Source organism: Staurois parvus, unplaced genomic scaffold, assembly GCF_062004578.1.
Source record: "Staurois parvus isolate SC_StPar_1 unplaced genomic scaffold, SC_StPar_1.0 ptg000001l, whole genome shotgun sequence".
NCBI lineage: Eukaryota > Metazoa > Chordata > Amphibia > Anura > Ranidae > Staurois > Staurois parvus.
In genome coordinates, this window is record NW_028317797.1 from 1,458,872 (window position 1) to 1,473,718 (window position 14,847).

Here is a 14,847-nt window from a genome sequence, read left to right on the forward strand (position 1 = left end):
TAAAACTGCAGCTTTTGTGGGATGTTCCTGGTCTGTAGTGGTCAGGACCTACCAAAAGTGGTCCAAGGAAGGAAAACTGGCAAACCAGTAACAGGATCATGTGCAGCCAAGGCTTACTGATGAAAGTGGGGAGTTAAGACTGGCCTTTGTATTCCAATCCAATAGAAGATCTACTGTAGCTCAAATTCCTGAAAAGGCTAAGGCTGGTTCCAACACAAAGGTGTCAGAACACAGAATGCATTGCAGTTTGCTGCGTATGAGGCTGCATAGCTGCAGATCTGTCAGGGTGATCATGCTGACCCGTGTCCAGAGACAAAAGCGTCTACAATGGATGTATGAGCATCAAATCTGAGGTAGCCTGGTCTGATGAATTCAACAATGGTTTGAGGAACTCAAAAACAAGTTCGAGGTGTTGACTTGTCCTCTAAATTCTCCAGATCTCAAGCCATCAAGCAACTGTGGGATGTGCTAGAAAAACAAGTCAGATTCATGGAGGCCCCACCTCGAAATGTACAGAACATAAAGGATCTGCTACTGGCTAGGAACCAGATAACACAACATGCCCTTTAGAGGTCTAGAGGAATCCATGCCACAATGGGTTTTGGTGGGTGTTCATAGGTATAGTAGGCACTCAAAGGGGCAAACTGAACAAGGAGGATGCTATAATAGTTGTGGCAAAATCTCAGTGAATTAAAACTATTACACCGTTATCTTTGGTCATCGGAGGAAGCCCTTGGAGTGCGTATTATACCTCAGCATTGACCTGGGATTGAGTGCTGATACTGCCTGCGTGTGTGTGTATATATATATATATCACATACATACACACGCGTCTATCCATGAAGTTGTATGAACAATAAATTGAATGGATGAAGATGGAGTATATATACTGTATATTTATTACATATATACACACACTTCAAAAATAAACAGCCCGAAGACAGAAAGTGTGAAGCTGTGTTCCGTCATAACGAGCAGACCATAAAACTATTTATGCACATTTTATTTTGTAACTTAAGCCACCAAACTGGGAGTGGCAGAACGCGTAGTTACACAGACTCCTATGGCACTTTACAGTGATGGAAACAGCAAAGCCATTTAATTCATAGAAGGCCTGGGCTCCTTCCCCTCCCCTATCTTGTTCCATAAATCACTCTGGCAGGTAGCTGGGAAGCAGCTGCTAATGATAGCTTTACTCTGGAGCAGAGGAAGTCACCTTTTAACCCAGCCTGCTGTTGTTTGTCTTTTAAAACTGGGACAAAAGAACAGATGGGAACGGAATACCAACTGTTGAAAGGATCTGGTCAGCAATCCTGAAAAGACCCTCCAACACACACCTCTCCAATGACCAGGCTTCGCCTTACAGTCTGCAGGCGGCATAATGAGCAGCGAACATAAGCAGGCTGCTTCCCTAATGAATTATTGCTTAGCTATCCAGTTGTCTCTCACTATCACAAACCTTTCAAGTGCACTTGATATTCCTGCGGAGGAAGAGAGGGTGTTACATTTTGAAAAGGGAAGCAGATGACTCACTGATTCAACACCGCGGATAATATGCTCCTCCCTTGTATTGCCTTGACCTTGGTTGATCTGACCACTAAGATCATGTTCGCTTTAGTTTTACAATGATTCATCTACTGCAGTGGAGTGGAATGTGATGCTGCCTTAAGGGCAGAATCATTTTTTTTTTACTGAGCTCCCAGATGCGTAAAAATGATTTTACTTTGACCTAATGTATCACCGCTAAAGCTGCAGTTAAGGCTGCCAAGTGAGCCGTATTTATGCTGTGAAAATACACAGGACATTTGGTAATCCTGCACCTTCTGTGCACAACGTGTGTGCAAACTGGGCAGAAACCAAGGGGAAGTCGCTAAAGTCCCCTCCAATTCTCTATATTGGGGAGCATGCCACCGGAGAGATACACACTGACTCTGGGCAGCTATTAACAGGACAAGAAAGCAGTTTTACAGTTTAAAGCAAAACTCCAAAAATGGCATTTGTGCTTTGCACACAGCTGGGGTTAGTACTTCCAAGTTTTACTTCTGTATGTGCCCCCATTGATGAGAGGTCTACTTCCTGTCCTGGAAATCCTCAATTTGGCAGTTGTCACAGGAATGGATCGCCCGAAGGAGAGGTTTCCCCTTACTTTTTGTTCCCCAGAAGGACACAATACAAGCAGGTATTGCTAAAAAAAATCTAGGCATTCATGTTCAAACAGCCTGCGGGCTGAAGGAAAGAAATCTAACGATTTCTCCATCCACGATAGACAAATCTCCCCGACAGTTGGAAACCACAGCTGTAAGGCTATGTTCACACTAGCTTTGTCAGCAGGTGTCAGACAGGCATTTGGGAAGCATTTTTAACGCTTCTCAAAAGCCTATGAAAAATCTGCTCATGGCAGCACACAGTCCTGTTCACACTAAAGCGTTAGTGTCGCAGCAAAACTGAAGCCTCATGTCGAGTCAGGATGAGTTGAAGCCTCCCATTCAAGTCTATGGTGCCTCTCCTCAAACAGATGGCAGGCGTTTGCGACATGGTTGCAGAGCGTTAATACCATTTAACTTCATTATAGGCATTTGTGGTGCGGTTCTAACGCTTGTCAAATGCCTATCAGATGCCTCAAAACCACACACAGGGTGTTTGGGAAGCGTTTTTAACGCTCCTCAAATGCTCCCCAAATGCCTGTCTAACGCCTGTTAAACACTATAGGGCCGCTTGGCAAGAATTAGAAATAAAGTTAAGTGTGAACGAGCCCTAACTGCAGCTGATTTGACAATTTTTTTTACCTTCTCCTTCAATCTTCAGATCAGTTTTTGGAGCTGGGTGGTGCGAGCAAGGCCACCCACTAATTGAATTTTACCAGATTAAAGCAGGAAATGGCTGAAATTCAATCCATGTATGGCCAGCTTTAGAAGCGAAGGGTCTTCATTTCTCTACCACCTCCTCCTCCAAAATAAAAACTGCCTAGGCATTGACATTAAAAATTTGCTCCCTTTACTACTCATTATGTTTAACTTAAGTGAGGTCACTGTCTGTCTCCAGGCACACCTGCCCTTCATCTATTCATAATTGTTCCAACTTGGGAGAGACTCAAAATTATAGAGTTAGGACCGCAGTACACTGGGGTGCCTTGATGTGGCCACTGCAGCTTACACATATATTTGTGAATGTGTGCAACTAAACCCCTTGTTTTTACTATCAACTGTTAGACAGGGCCAATTTGGTTTGTTGCTGGCTGGTAAGTGAGCTGGGAATTTTTGTTTGTTTTTGACGTGTGTTGCCCCTTCATGTGCTCCTTGCTACAAACGCTAGTAAAAGGTTGGGGTGGTTGTCATTTTTTGTGTAGTTGATGAAGTGGTGCGGGGAAGCACTCGATACCTTCAGCTGCCATTTTGCCCCTGTGGAGTGTCCCGTGCATCCTTGTACCTTTAAGAAGGGGTGGGCTCCTTCCAGGCACACCTACCCTTAATCTATCCATTACTATATGTGTTCCAACTTGGGAGACTCTAAAAAATAGAGTTAGGACTGCAGTACACTGGGGTGCCTTGAGGTGACCACTGCAGCTTACACATGTATTTGCAAATGTATGCAACTAAACCTCTTTTAATTTGGTATTGTTGCAGGCTGGCCGGTAAGTGAGCTGGGAGTTTTTGTTTGTTTTTGACATACTGTCTGTCTGAAAGCTGCAAATAATGTTAATCATTCTATACCAATTTTGTCTCAAAAAACAGAAGTAATATAAGATGAAGACATGTCAAGCTCCCTGTGAAACAATACTAAGATTCACATTTGTGTGTCTGCATTATTGTGAAATTTTGTTAAATGAGTTTTCCATGACTCCCCTTGAAGTCTATGGGGCCAAAAATGTTGTATCAATAGAAGCGCCTGCACCTTTTTTTTCATGTTGCATAGAAGCACATTGCATAGGTGTAAATGGGCCCCGTAGATAATAATAGGATTCCTCCTATTGTTCACAGGTACTAAATTGCCTGAAACCTAAAGCATAAACATGCCCCCTTCCACAGTGGATACAAAACTCTATTTTGAGTGGGTCTCAATCATACCAACCCGATGTTTACATATACTATATTGCCAAAGGTATTAGGACACCCCTTCAAATCATTGGATTCAAGTGTTCCAATCACCTCAATGGCCACAGGTGTATAGAACCAGACACCTAGACATGCAGACTGCTTCTACAAACATTTGTTAAAGAATGGGTCACGCTCAGTGAATTCAAGCGTGGTACCGTGATATCTCCATCCCTGAAATTTTCTTGCTACTAAATATTCCATGGTCAACTGGTAGTGGTATTATAACAAAGTGGAAGCGACTAAGCCACAAAGTGGAAAGCCACGTAAAATGACAGAGCGGGGTCAGGGCATGCTGAAGTGCAAAGTGCGCAGATGTCGCCAGTTGTCTGCAGATTCAATAGCTAAAGACCTCCAAACTGTGTGTGACCTTCAGATTAGCACAACAGTGCATAGAGAGCTTCATGGAATGGTTTTCTATGACCAAGCAGCTGCATCCAAGCCTTATATCACCAAGTGCGATGTAAAGTGGTGGATGCAGTGGTGTAAAGCATGCCGCCACTGGACTCTACAGTAGTGGAGATGTGTTCTCTGTAGTGACGAATCACGCTTCCCTGTCTGGCAATCCGATGGAGGTGTCTGGGTTTGGCGGTTGCCAGGAGAACAGCACTTGCTTGACTGCATTGTGCCAAATGTAATATTTGGTGCAGGGGGAATTATGGTGTGGGGTTGTTTTTCAGGGGCTGGGCTCTGCCCCTTAGCTTCAGTAATGGGAACTCTCAAGGCATTAGCATACAAAGACATTTTGGACTATTTCATGCTCCCAATTTTGTGGGAATAGTTTGGGGATGGCTCTTTCCTGTTCTAACATGACTGCGCACCAGTGCACAACTCAAGACTTGATGAGCGAGTTTGGGGTGGAGGGACTTATCTGACCTGCGCAGAGTCCTGACCTCAACAAGATAGAACACCTTCGGGATGAATTAGAATGGAGACTGTGAGCCAAGCCTTCTCATCCAACATCAGTGCCTGAAGTGCTTCTGGAAGAATGGTCAAACATTCCCATAGAACCAGAAACGACCTCTCCTGCGCTCTATGACCCAGAGCAAGGGTGGATAGATGGAACCAGAACTTGAAAAATTCGACCACTAAAGCATATAAGGTTGTACAGCTCTAAACAAGGCTGGGAAAGTCTGACCAGTACTGCAAAGTGAAACAAAAAAGAAGAAAGTGCACCAACCTTGCGCATTACCTCAGTAGACCATAATTTTATTAAATTCAGAATAATACTCACAAATAACGAAGTCAATCAAGCTTGTAAGTCCTCAAAGGAACTTTAGAAATGTGAAGCCTGTGCAAGTCTGATGAAGAAGGGATGCCCTTCGAAACGCGTCAGTAATACTCTGAGTATCTACTCCTACGATGTGACTCGCACAGGCTTCACATTTCTACAGTTCCTTTGAGGACTTACATGCTTGATTTACTTCGTTGTTTGTGAGTATTATTCTGAATTGAATAATAATTGAATAATTGGTCTACTAAGGTAATGCGCAAGGTTGGTGCACTTTCTTCTTTTTTGTTTCACTTTGAAAACATTCCCATAGACACACTCTTAAACCTTGTGGACAGCCTTCCCAGAAGAGTTGAAGCTGTTATAGCTGCAAAGGCAGGACCAACTCAATATTGAACCCTACAGACTAAGACCGGGATGCCATTAAAGTTCATGTGTGTGTAAAGGCAGGCATCCCAATACTTTTGGCTATATAGTGTACTATAATATGGAAGTACAAAAAAAATAAAGATTTTTCACCGGTTTCTTTTTTTTACATACTGTTACCAGTTCAGTACAGCGTCATCATATGACTGATGTAGCAGTGATCAGTGACTAGAGACAGCATGTTAGAAAAAAATAAAATAAAAAAAGTTTACATAATCCTTTAAACAGTTTCTTTTATTTTTCGTTAACATCCTGTCATCAGAGTAGCTCAGTGTCACCATAGCGAGGGTGGGAGGGTATTACAAGTTGTGTACATTGTTATCATGTGATAGCTATGACCAATCACAGCGATCACATGATACCCAGCTACTGGTAACCGATTACTGGTAACTGTAGTCTGTTGTGTCCGGTGGACACAGCAGTCACAGGAGGGGCGCACTGCACGCTCCTGACCTGAAGCAGGGACAATAACTTACATATGGGTGATTGTGCCAGCATGTGCTGCCCTGTGCCACAGTGTATGTGCTGTGGTGGGTTGGCAAGTGGTAAATACATCAACATGTAAATAAATATGCATAAGGCTCCTTTCACAGGGGGCAGACTCTGTTATAATCAGCAGGGGATCTGTTTGCTGATCCCCTGCTGATAAGAGGAGAGTGGGCGGATGACAGGTCCGTGTTGGCTCATTTTATGCAGAGAGGACACGGACGTAGTCCCCTCTGCTCTATGGACCGGCAGGTGCATATAGACTCTGCTTTCCGCTTATACCCGACTGTCCTCTAGTCCAAATCACCTAAACAGAGGGGGGACAGATCCCTTTTAGTTTTTTTTTTTTTTTAGCAGACCGAATGAGAGGTAGTCAGGTATAAATGAACATGTTTACACTTATTCGTCCATAGGGCAAATGGAAGGTCTGTTCAGATCCGCCTGCAAAAACTGACAGGTGGACCTGATTTGACCCTTCATGTAAAAGGGGCCCAATGATTCCAACCAACTCTCCCTTAAAGGGCATACCTTATCCAGGATAAAAATAAACCAAAAACTTGAGATACACGTAGTCTACATTATTGGGGAAAAAACAATTTTATTAAGCACAAAAAGTACAAAAGATTTAATTTTAAAAAAATAACACCTAAAAAAGTGCTATATATATATATAAAACTTCTAGAACCCAATATGAGCCTCAGAACATCTTGTATAGTAACAAGAGCATTGCTATGCTTGCCCAATAAACACACGTTTGGAGTGGTGCATCAAATGCATTAGACTCAAAATTCCTTGATGTGTTTCAACTCCACTACTTCAGAGGAATATCAATGGGCAATATTTTGTCATGTCATATGCTGAAGTTTTGAATCAAAAGCTGTATGCCCTGTCTGCACTCCCAAAGGATAAATGAAGTAGAAGGGGAGCCCGAGGAGCTACCAGGGTGGGTATCTAAGAAGACTGCACAGACGTACCCCTGTGAATAGTGGGTATTTTTTCAATGCTACAAGTAAACATGCCATCAGATCTCACATATTTTAATTACAGATGTACTCAAGATATGGAATGAGCAGCAATAAGACACGGACCCGTTTATTCTCAAGAGTTTTTGGTAATTGAATGCAGGTGTTGTGACATGAGGGGATCCGAAAACGTATGTTCTGTGTTTTGGCACCTTAATGAGTCCTGCAAAGAGGTTAAACATTCTGAACTATCTTGGACTGACAGGATGTGGTGTTGTGGGTGCCAGGGCCTGTTTTACTGACAGCGGTATTATAATCAGATACTGGATTTCTCAGAGAGTGGGTGGGGATCTGCGACAGACATTCAGAGTGACAGGGAAAGAGAATGTGGAGACATTTATAGCTATTACAGAGTAGAAAGGTGGCACACGGGGGGGGTCATAAAGGCTCTGCACAGAAATACGAATAGTATGATTACAAGGAGCACCAGAAGCATCAATGTGCACAACTAATTGTGGCCATACATAGTTTGGCTGTATTCAAACGGGCAAATGGGGTGGCTGCTGTCAAAAATCACAAGATTCTCACCAGCAGTACAAAACGCTGTCTGCGTACTCTTTGGGTGACCAGCAGCAGCTGTCAGATTTGTACTCTGTACAAATCAAAGGTCAGCAATGCTCATTGTGTTCATATGCCTGCTCATCTGAGCAGCTACATGTGAACAGATCACCCAACCGATCCTGGATGTGGCCAGTGTGTGTCCAGGGTCATTTTTTTTGCAGAATTTTGGTTGCACACAAACTGGACACAGCTAATCAGGGGACCGGTGGGTTCTTATACTACGGTCAGCAAGCCACATACGGCCCCGCCAAAGACATTTATCTGGCTCGCCATGCCTGCAGAAAAAAAAAAAAAATCTGTGCCGGCCGGCAAATAGCTAGGCTGCTCGCTGGGACCTCGGCCACGAGGAACCAGAGAGCAGCAGCCTGGAGGCTCCTGATTTCACCCGCTGAGGCGCAACAGGAGAGAAGGAGAGCATACCAGGCACGAGGTACAGTACATTGCAGTGTCCAGTGCGTTACATTGTACAGTGCTTTGGGGTGTCCAGTGCGTTACAGTGTACAGTGCATTGCGGTGTCCAGTGCGTTACAGTGTACAGTGCATTGTGGTGTCCAGTGCGTTACAGTGTACAGTGCATTGCGGTGCCCAGTGCGTTACAGTGTACAGTGCATTGCGGTGTTCAGTGCTTTGGGGTGTCCAGTGCGTTACAGTGTACAGTGCGTTACAGTGTACAGTGCGTTGCTGTGTCCAGTGCGTTACAGTGTACAGTGCATTGCTGTGTCCAGTACGTTACAGTGTACAGTGCATTGCGTTGTCCAGTACGTTCCAGTGTACAGTGCATTGCGGTGTCCAGTGCGTTACAGTGTACAGTGCATTGCGGTGTCCAGTGCGTTACAGTGTACAGTGCATTACAGTGTACAGTGCATTGCGGTGTCCAGTACGTTACAGTGTACATTGCATTGCGGTGTCCAGTGTGTTATAGAGGACAGTGCATTTTGGTGTCCAATGCGTTACAGATTACAGTGCATTTTGGTGTCCAGTGCATTACAGAGTACAGGGAATTTTGGTGTCTAGTGCGTTACAGTGTACAGTGCATTTTGGTGTCCAGTGCATTACGGAGTACAGTGCATTATGGTGTCCAGTGCATTACAGAGTACAGTGCATTTTGGTGTCCAGTGCGTTACAGAGTACAGTGCAGTTTGGTGTCCAGTGCATTAAAGAGTACAGAGCATTTTGGTGTCCAGTGCCGTATTTATAGAAATCTAAGTGCTGGAATGTGCCCTACAACATCCAACTATGCAATGCAGGGTACCAATGCTGAGGCACTGCACAGCACTGTGAGATGCAGTCAGGTTGTGCCCCAGTGTCAAAATTTGCATACGGCAAGTCATAGGGAAAAAGCGCATGGACATACAGCAGTTCACTATTTAAGTAAAGTAGTATATTTTGGCAAAGTTTGCTAGTACTGGTAATGCAATAGAACAAATAATATATATCACTACTCTAGCGGGGGACATTGGGATAGCAAGCAATTCTGGATACGCAGCATCCGAAAGTTATGAACTATTTTCTGCATTGAAATCAGGGCAGTAAAAAGGGTTTCAAAACGGAGTTTTCACAATCCATGGCCCAAACATCAATGTAAAAAAGAAAAAAAATGAACACAATTCCAATGTTGATTCAGTCCATGCAATGTACTGTACCCTTGCTTCACATATAAAACCAGACTTCACACATGATCCAGGCTTCAAGAGCAAAAATCCCCCTTGGTGGCCAAGTGAACTTCACTGCATGAAACCAAGTGGGTACTCATTATACACAATAGCTGCAGCCAATACCATCAGTATAGCCAACAAAAGGTTTTGCATACAGCAACTAAACAGGTATTAAAATTCATGATCTAGAAATACAACATTAGTAATCCAAGTGGTTGATCTGGTTAACACTTAAACTCTGTAAATTTTGTTTTAAAGAAGAGATAAGAAAGCCACAAAAAATGAGTGAGGTGAGAGGAGCAATGGTTAACACGAACAATTTATTTAATCTACCATAATGGAAATCTGCATGTGCAATGACTATTTCAGATGCTCAAATCATTTTTCACAGTAAACGGTTTTGTGTTAAGGCAAAAGAAAAATGTGTAGAATAATCTGCAAATAGAAGATCATGGAAGGTCACCTTAAAAGAGAATCTGTCACTTTGCCAATTCAAAGATTTAAAGGGACTCTGCCATGCACAGGGCAACAGAGTCTCTTAACCTTGCATATTTCTTGCCCTGGCCCAGATTTATACTTCATATATCCTCCAGGAGGACAATAGACTAATCTATTCATATTTGGTAAAAAATGTAACAGCCTGCAATACTAATACAATACAGTGCTCCATAAATACAATCTAAGCCATGTTATCCATTAGGGTACAATATTTCTATTTGCAGTTTAAAACTTGTGAAGTATTTCAAGGTAAGTCTGTTGGCATATTTTAAGCAATGGTTAGTACTCACTGCAAAAACATCATCGTCTCCAAGCTCAGCCTCATTATGAATTGTGGAAGATGATGTAGTGGATCCTTAAAGGAGAAGAAACAAGAATGTAAGCCACTTAATAAATACATATTGTAACATTTCATGCGGTTTCTCTGCATGACACATTTACATTTTCAAAGACAAGTATTTTAAAAAGCACAGCTGTCAGGAAATAAAAAAATAAAAATGATGTTATTGGAAATGTTCTCAAGTAGGGGCTGAGACGAGACCCTATATGAGGTTTAAAGCTATTTCTGAACCTCTTTTTCAACTCTACAAAAATAAAAAGACAAATAATTTCTCACCTTTATGAAGACATAGTTCTCACATTTATCAATATATAGAAGAGGCTTTAATGTGCAAAATTCTTCCAAAAATTTACATCAGGTTTTTCCCTATTTTTGTAATAAAATCTTTTTAATTCATTAAACATTTTTCCATTTCAAACACCTACAGGTTGCAAGCCATTAAGCTCCCACATCAGTGGGCCCTGCTGTAAGGCCCAAAATATTAGTTTACCTTCATCCCAGGACCCTTAAATGTGTGGCTTGTAACAGAATGTCCGTAACAATGCTAACAAAATGTTAAACTGTTAATATGGAAAACAGTAAATTACACATTGGCTACAACATCTCACTTTTTATCACCAGCCCAATGTAAAACTCCCTATGACAATATCCTCGTAAAAAAGTGTTCACTATAATGACAGGCTGCCGGCAGCCACAGCTATTCGCGGCTATCTGCACAGCCAGTGATTACTTGCAGTGATTGCTGGCTGTGGAGAAAGGCGTGAATACCTGCGGCCGCCAGCAACCTGTCATAGTGAATGGGGCCAGCAGCTGCACCTAGCCCCTGAGAGCCGCAGCAGGAATCTCTGATTTCTTACGCGATTATTCTCACCTGCCCTAATCACCAGTGTGAACGTAGCCTTAATTGCATATATTGACAAACCATTTTTTCTCTAAATTTTGGATAGAGCAGTAAATGTTTTTTTCTTTTCGCACCCTGTTCAGAAGATTTTCCATTCCTGATCCAGAGATACAACAGAACTGAGTGAAAATCTCTCAAAAGTAAAGGAAACCATTAAAGGACTTCGCAGGAACGCTTTATGAGACAATTGTAATTTTTGGGATTCCTAATACTGTTCGATTAGATGAAAAAAAAATTAAATATCTGACAGGGTCTCTAACCTGTCCCTACTCTACTAAAAATGGGGAAAAAAAAAGTTTTGGTGAAGATATGTTTTATGTTATTTACATAAGTGTTAGGAACTGGACTCTTTAATGCCGTTTTTTTCGCACTACAGCTTTTACGAGGGGCGTTGAAACAGGGACCTTTGAGATTATATAATACCCGTGCCCTTCCTTCACAGCTGTGTGCCATGTACGGGAGTGACATCGTAGCAGCTTGGCCAGTCACATGGAACCCAGAGGGAAGACCGGATGAAGATGGAAGCCCTGTCGGTGGTGACAGCACACCAATGGAGGGCTTCCTTTTAAGGTAAGCATTTCATAATGTGCTAGTATGCGATGCATAGTAGCACATTAGGATATTACTTTGCAGGGGGAATTTTTTTTTTTTTCTTCAAGAAACTTTACTACCGCTTTAAAAAGAAATCAGGGAGCTAAATACAATAGTGAGGAAGCAATGGTGCAATTAAGGCAGAAAACAAAATGAAACCTCTTAGTAGCTGCATGATCAATGTTACACTCTAAAAGCTCTGAAGTTTTTTCCCCTTTGGGCAAATTGCTGGAGTGAAAGAAAACAGATAAGATATGAATACATGTTTTTAGTACATTATTGAAGGGAAAAAAAAAATGTGTAACTAAGTTTTCCTGGGCGCCCTGCCAGTCTCTAGCTGAACAAGTACTACCTTTCTTTCAGGTAGACAACATGCTTTAGAGCAGAAATCTGATATGCGAGAAGCTTGAGCCATGCTACAATTTAACCATTTCCATTTTTTTGCATTATTATGTAAACAGAATCAACAGGTCCTTATTTCAATATGAAATAATAAAACTTCCCTACTGATAATAGAGTTCCACAGGTGTAGCTAAAGAGCACGGGCCTTTTTCAAAGTTACAAAAACTGGGTCTTCTTGTGCATAATAATAATAGCAAAAAACTTTAAATGCCCACCCAGCCCTCAAAAAGCTCATTAAAGTATCTAAACCCAAGAAGAAAAATGTAATATACTGAAGTTTACAGTCCTAGCTCTTTCTTCATGCTTCATTACCCCCCTTTTCACCTGCTGATCCTGCTAATAACACTTCCTGTCCTAGGGTGACCACACTCACTCACTGTGCTGTAGCTATTGAGGAGCACTGTTGTCACTCTAACACAAGAAGTATTTTAGGACTACTGAATACCTCTGACTTTCATTTCCCTAACAGGTGGGGTATTCTATAGTCCACAGAGGGAACCTGGACAGGAAGATAACATTGCACTGCAAGACTATAAAGGACAAAAATGGATTTCTGGCAAGAACAGCAGGTACTTTTTGCACTTATTGAACAGATATAATGAAACAATTTCATTGGTATATTTAACAGGCCAAAAGGGAGCTAGATGTTTGCATTCATTGTTTTGCTTTATATATGAATAAAGAAGAACTCCAGCAATTGTGTTTAACCACTTCCGGCTCATAGGATGTCATATGACATCCTAGACTTGCAGCAGAGATATCATGATGAGCTACATATATCATCCCATATCTTTTTTTTAAGCCAGCGATGCCCCATAATGTAAAAGCAATTCTAGCAGCTAATTAGCCAGTGAATTGCTTTTAAAAATGGCGGGAGAGGTACAGCCCCCCCCTCCACTGCTCTCCAGCACATTAACAGGCGCTCCCATACGATCAGGGGGGCTGAGACTGAAGCTAGCAATTCCAATAGAGCTGAACAGGGGCTGGAACATCCCGATCATCTCTAGGGTATTAGAGACCAGAAGTGATGGTTCACTCCAGGACAGATCTGGGCTCTGAAAGAGTACCTGTCATTGCTTATTATTATCACAAGGGATGTTTACATTCCTTGTGATAACAATAAAAGTGATAAAAAAATTAAGGAGAGAATAAAAAATAAAACAGAATAAATAATAATACAAAAACAAGGTATCGCCGCAAACATTATAGTGAGAGCAAACGTTCTAGCACCAGACCTCCTGTGTAACTTTAAATTGGTAGCCTGTAAAGGCTTCTAAAGCATCGCCGATGGAGATCTTTGGGTACTGTAGTTTGGCACATTCTACGGGCATAAGCAAATTTTAAAGAGTGACCTGTTGGGTATCTATTTACTCTGCATCACATCATCGTTTATACTCTACCAAATAATGGGGCATTATATTGTGTTTGTGTGCACTAAATTTCATTTCAAAATTTAAAAAAATTGCAAAATCCACCATTTATTATCTAAGGCCTCTGATAAAAAAATATATGTTTGGGCGTTCTAAGTAATTTCTAGCAAACAAATGATGGTTTTGTAGAAGAAAAATGTCAGAATTTGCCTGGTAGGGAAGTAGTTAAAGCCCAACTCCAGGAAAATAAAAAGGGATAATTTTTTATTTAAAACAGCCTGGGAAATATATATGTGTTATTTATACTTGCCTCTACAGCCCTTTGTGAAATAAGGAGAACTGAAGATGGCCTTTCAGTGCTACTCTCATTTCCTAACACTTCTGGTCCCTGCACATTGTTTGAAATGCAGCTGACCATACGAGGTTAGTTTTTGTTGATCAGCCCAAACTGAGATTCCCAAAGGAGATTCCTCCATCCACACGAAACAAGGTAGATGGAGGAATCCCTCGTGCTTGGATAATAAACTATACTTTGTAAAGGATCACCAACCCACCATTTTTTTTTTTGGTACACATTTGTACATGTCCATCAACTTTGTGCTTGTATTTTCCACAGATTGTATATACTGCACTTCCTAAAAACATCAAATTCCAGGGATTAAGGACACAAACCATGCTGGACACCAGAGGGGAATGTGAATACTAAAGACTAGTACACACAATCAGAAAATCGTACAAAAATACTGCTTTCGAAGTGATTGTACGATAATCTGACAAGCACAAAATTGACGCAGTTGGCCAGTTTAAACATGTATTGCAATATATGTGTACCAAATATCCATATTCATTGCAAACTCTGCTTGAAAGGGTATATACCAGTGTGCAGAGTGCCCTTCAGAATTTCGAGCACAAAAATGTATCTCGTACAATACCAGATCATGCAATTTTAGTTTAATCAGCACAGATTTCATCCGAAAATACAATACAAATACATTACAATACATGACGTCACTTCTAAATTTTTATTTGTAACCTTTTCATTACTGGTATGTGACTAGCATGCAAAAAACCCTCCAAAAAACAAAAACGGACAATCATTGGCCTGATATTCTCATCATGTGTACAAAGCTTAAGAGCCGGTTCACACCTGTGTATTGAATTGCACAGAGATGCGGTCCACATTCCTGTTAAATTCTGTGAAGTGAGATTTTCAGCCCATTTCATTTAAATGGGCTGAAATAGCACTGGATCACACCAAAAGTAGAGCATGCAC

The 14,847-nt window shown here is 41.6% G+C and overlaps 1 protein-coding gene across 1 annotated transcript in view; it reads right to left on the minus strand.

Moving 5' to 3' along the window:
- The window catches only part of SPRED2 (sprouty related EVH1 domain containing 2), a 133,963-nt gene that overhangs the window by 33,565 nt on the left and 85,551 nt on the right, over window positions 1–14,847 (minus strand). The window contains exon 4 of the mRNA XM_089674684.1: window positions 10,261–10,325. Coding sequence (XP_089530810.1) covers window positions 10,261–10,325 — 65 coding nt within the window. The remainder of the gene's footprint in view (window positions 1–10,260; window positions 10,326–14,847) is intronic.